The sequence below is a fragment of the Aplysia californica genome, unplaced genomic scaffold (genome assembly GCF_000002075.1).
Source record: "Aplysia californica isolate F4 #8 unplaced genomic scaffold, AplCal3.0 scaffold00246, whole genome shotgun sequence".
Taxonomy (NCBI): Eukaryota; Metazoa; Mollusca; class Gastropoda; order Aplysiida; family Aplysiidae; genus Aplysia; species Aplysia californica.
The window spans coordinates 871,341-873,912 of NW_004797516.1; the positions used below are offsets into that span (position 1 = coordinate 871,341).

General features: G+C 42.1%; 1 protein-coding gene across 1 annotated transcript in view; it reads left to right on the forward strand.

Annotated features, from left to right (window-relative positions):
* Window positions 1-2,572, forward strand: part of LOC101862734 (xylan 1,4-beta-xylosidase) — a 19,364-nt gene that overhangs the window by 6,356 nt on the left and 10,436 nt on the right. Inside the window, exon 7 of the mRNA XM_035970282.1 lies at window positions 2,155-2,408. Within this exon, the coding sequence (XP_035826175.1) occupies window positions 2,155-2,408 (254 nt within the window). The remainder of the gene's footprint in view (window positions 1-2,154; window positions 2,409-2,572) is intronic.

A 2,572-nucleotide genomic window follows, 5' to 3' on the forward strand; every position in this document is an offset into this window, starting at 1 on the left:
TTTTTTCTTCTTCTTCTTCTTCTTCTTCATCATCTTCTTCTTCTTCTTCTTCTTCTTCTTCTTCTTCTTCTTCTTCTTCTTCTTCTTCTTCTTCTTCTTCTTCTTCTTCTTCTTCTTCTTCTTCTTCTTCTTCTTCTTCTTCTTCTTCTTCTTCTTCTTCTTCTTCTTCTTCTTCTTCTTCTTCTTCTCTCCAAATAGGCCCTACTCCTGTCCCCCTGCTCTTTTTCCTGGGTGTAAAAAGGAAGGGAGGGGGAATTCGGAGACTTGTTTTTGAAAAGTTTGAGAATGAAGCTCATTTGTGTCTGCATTTTCTTATAAACTCATTCTGGATAAGTGCAGTTAACCTGGTTGATGTCAAGAATAATATAGTTTTAGCTTGTTATAACATATTTGTTGTGGGCTTCAATTTCACGGCTAAGCCATGTGGGCAAGATGTACGGCAAGATATTGGAATGGCGAACAGGACACAAAGTTGAACCATTTCTGAGTGAGGCCCAAATGGGACTTAGAAAGGGAAGAGGATGCACTGACGCAATATTCGTCCTACGACAAATATGCGAAAGGGTAATAGAACACAACAGGGAACCAAACATTATATTTGTCGACCAGGAGAGAGCGCTCGACAGAGTGAACAGAAACAAGCTGTGGAAAGAACGCAAAAACTGCACTGTAAGAGGCCAACTTCTAGATAACATCCGTGCCATTTTCGAGAACAGCATAAGAACAGCAAGAACGTCAGAGGGACTCACAGAATGGTTCGAGATAACATCCGGAGTAAGACAAGGTTGTGTCCTATCACCACTACTATTTATCATATATTATATGAATAGAATTACAAAAGAGGCCAAAACAGAACCAGACACCCTAAATGAATTACTCTTTGCTGATGACCAAAGCCTGGCACACAAAGATGAACGAAGTCTCCACACCACCAGGTTAAACGAAGAATATAACAACTATGACATGAAGATCAACTTCAACAAAACAGAATGAAAGTAAGCAGAAAGCCAGAACCACTCAGGATACACATCAACAACAACAGTCTCAGACGGGTCCAAGAATCTAACCACCTCGGAAGTATATTCACAAAGGGTGGGCGACTGAACTGAGAAATTGAAACACGAGTACAAAAGGCCAATAATGTTAGTTACCAGCTTACTCCACTACTGAAACATCTTAACATGCCCATGACAACAAAACTCAAAATGATCAGCACCATATTCATCCCAACACTCACCTATCAATGCCAAACGTGGACCACGAACAAGACATTAGAGCAAAGAATTACAACATGTGAAATGCGATGCCTTAGAAAAGCAGTAAATAGGACCAGGCGAGACAAAATTAGAAACACAGTAATCAGAGAAATGGTGGGCACAAATGATGTCATGCTTCACTTCCAACACCAAAGAATCAAATGGTTCGGACATCTCATGCCATTACCAACACACCACCAAGCACAACTCGCCTTCATAAAAAAAATTCGATGGCAACCAGGCTAGAGGGCGACCGAGAAAGACCTGGATAGATGGAGTCAGGGAAACATTAACAACTCACGGCATTCCCCTGGCTCAAGCTCTCCGGGTGGTGGCAGAAAGACATCTCTTTCTTCCCGCGACTCCCAAAAGATAATAAGCACCGGATAAAAGTAAAAGTGAAGTAAAAGTTGTGGGCTTCAGGATATTCAGTTGGAAATCATCATATAAAAGGCAAGTATTGAAAGAAAAGGAATGTTGTCTTTTGTTCAACGTTATTTGCCGCAAAACCAAGTAGCCATAAACTATCATTTAATAGTTTCTCTCATTTTTGGGGGTTAAAAAATCACTTCTTCCATTTAAAATTTGCTAACACTTTAATGCTCATGCGCCTGAGGATTCTGTTTAAGTAAAAAACATCACTTACCAATAATATTATTCTTGACGACGGAAGCTGAGAGAACATTCCCCCGTGCTGTGTATAGAAAAGTGAAAAAAGAAAATAATGCTACAATCTAGGGCATTACAGCTGATAATGAGGGTTGCCCTTTTCACAAATTACAACCCAAAGAGACTGTTTACGAAAGTTGTTTCATTCATACAAGCGACCCTCAAAATAGTCAACGACCCCCTCCCCACCCCATCCCCACCCCCTCCCTTTCCCCGAAACTTGTCACAGTGGATGCCATTGCCCAGGGCAAACTGACAGAAGAGTTGGTGAGGGAAAGGGTCAAGCCGCTGTTTTACACACGCATGAGGCTCGGGGAGTTTGACCCGGAAGAGGACAACCCGTACGCCCAGCTGAGTATGGATCAGATAGAATCGGCCGAACATCAACAAGTGGCCCTCACAGCTGCCATGAAGTCTTTTGTGTTGTTGAAAAATGAGGGAGGGATTTTACCTTTGAAGAAAGGAGACTTCAGCAAAGTTGCCGTGAGTATAGGTGTGCGAGTGTGTGTGTGAGTGTGGGGGGGGGGGGGTGCATGTGTGAATGGCTTCAGGGTGTTTGTTTTTTTAAACAAAAAGCATACACACACAAACACACACACATACACACACACACACACACACATACACACACACACACACACACACAC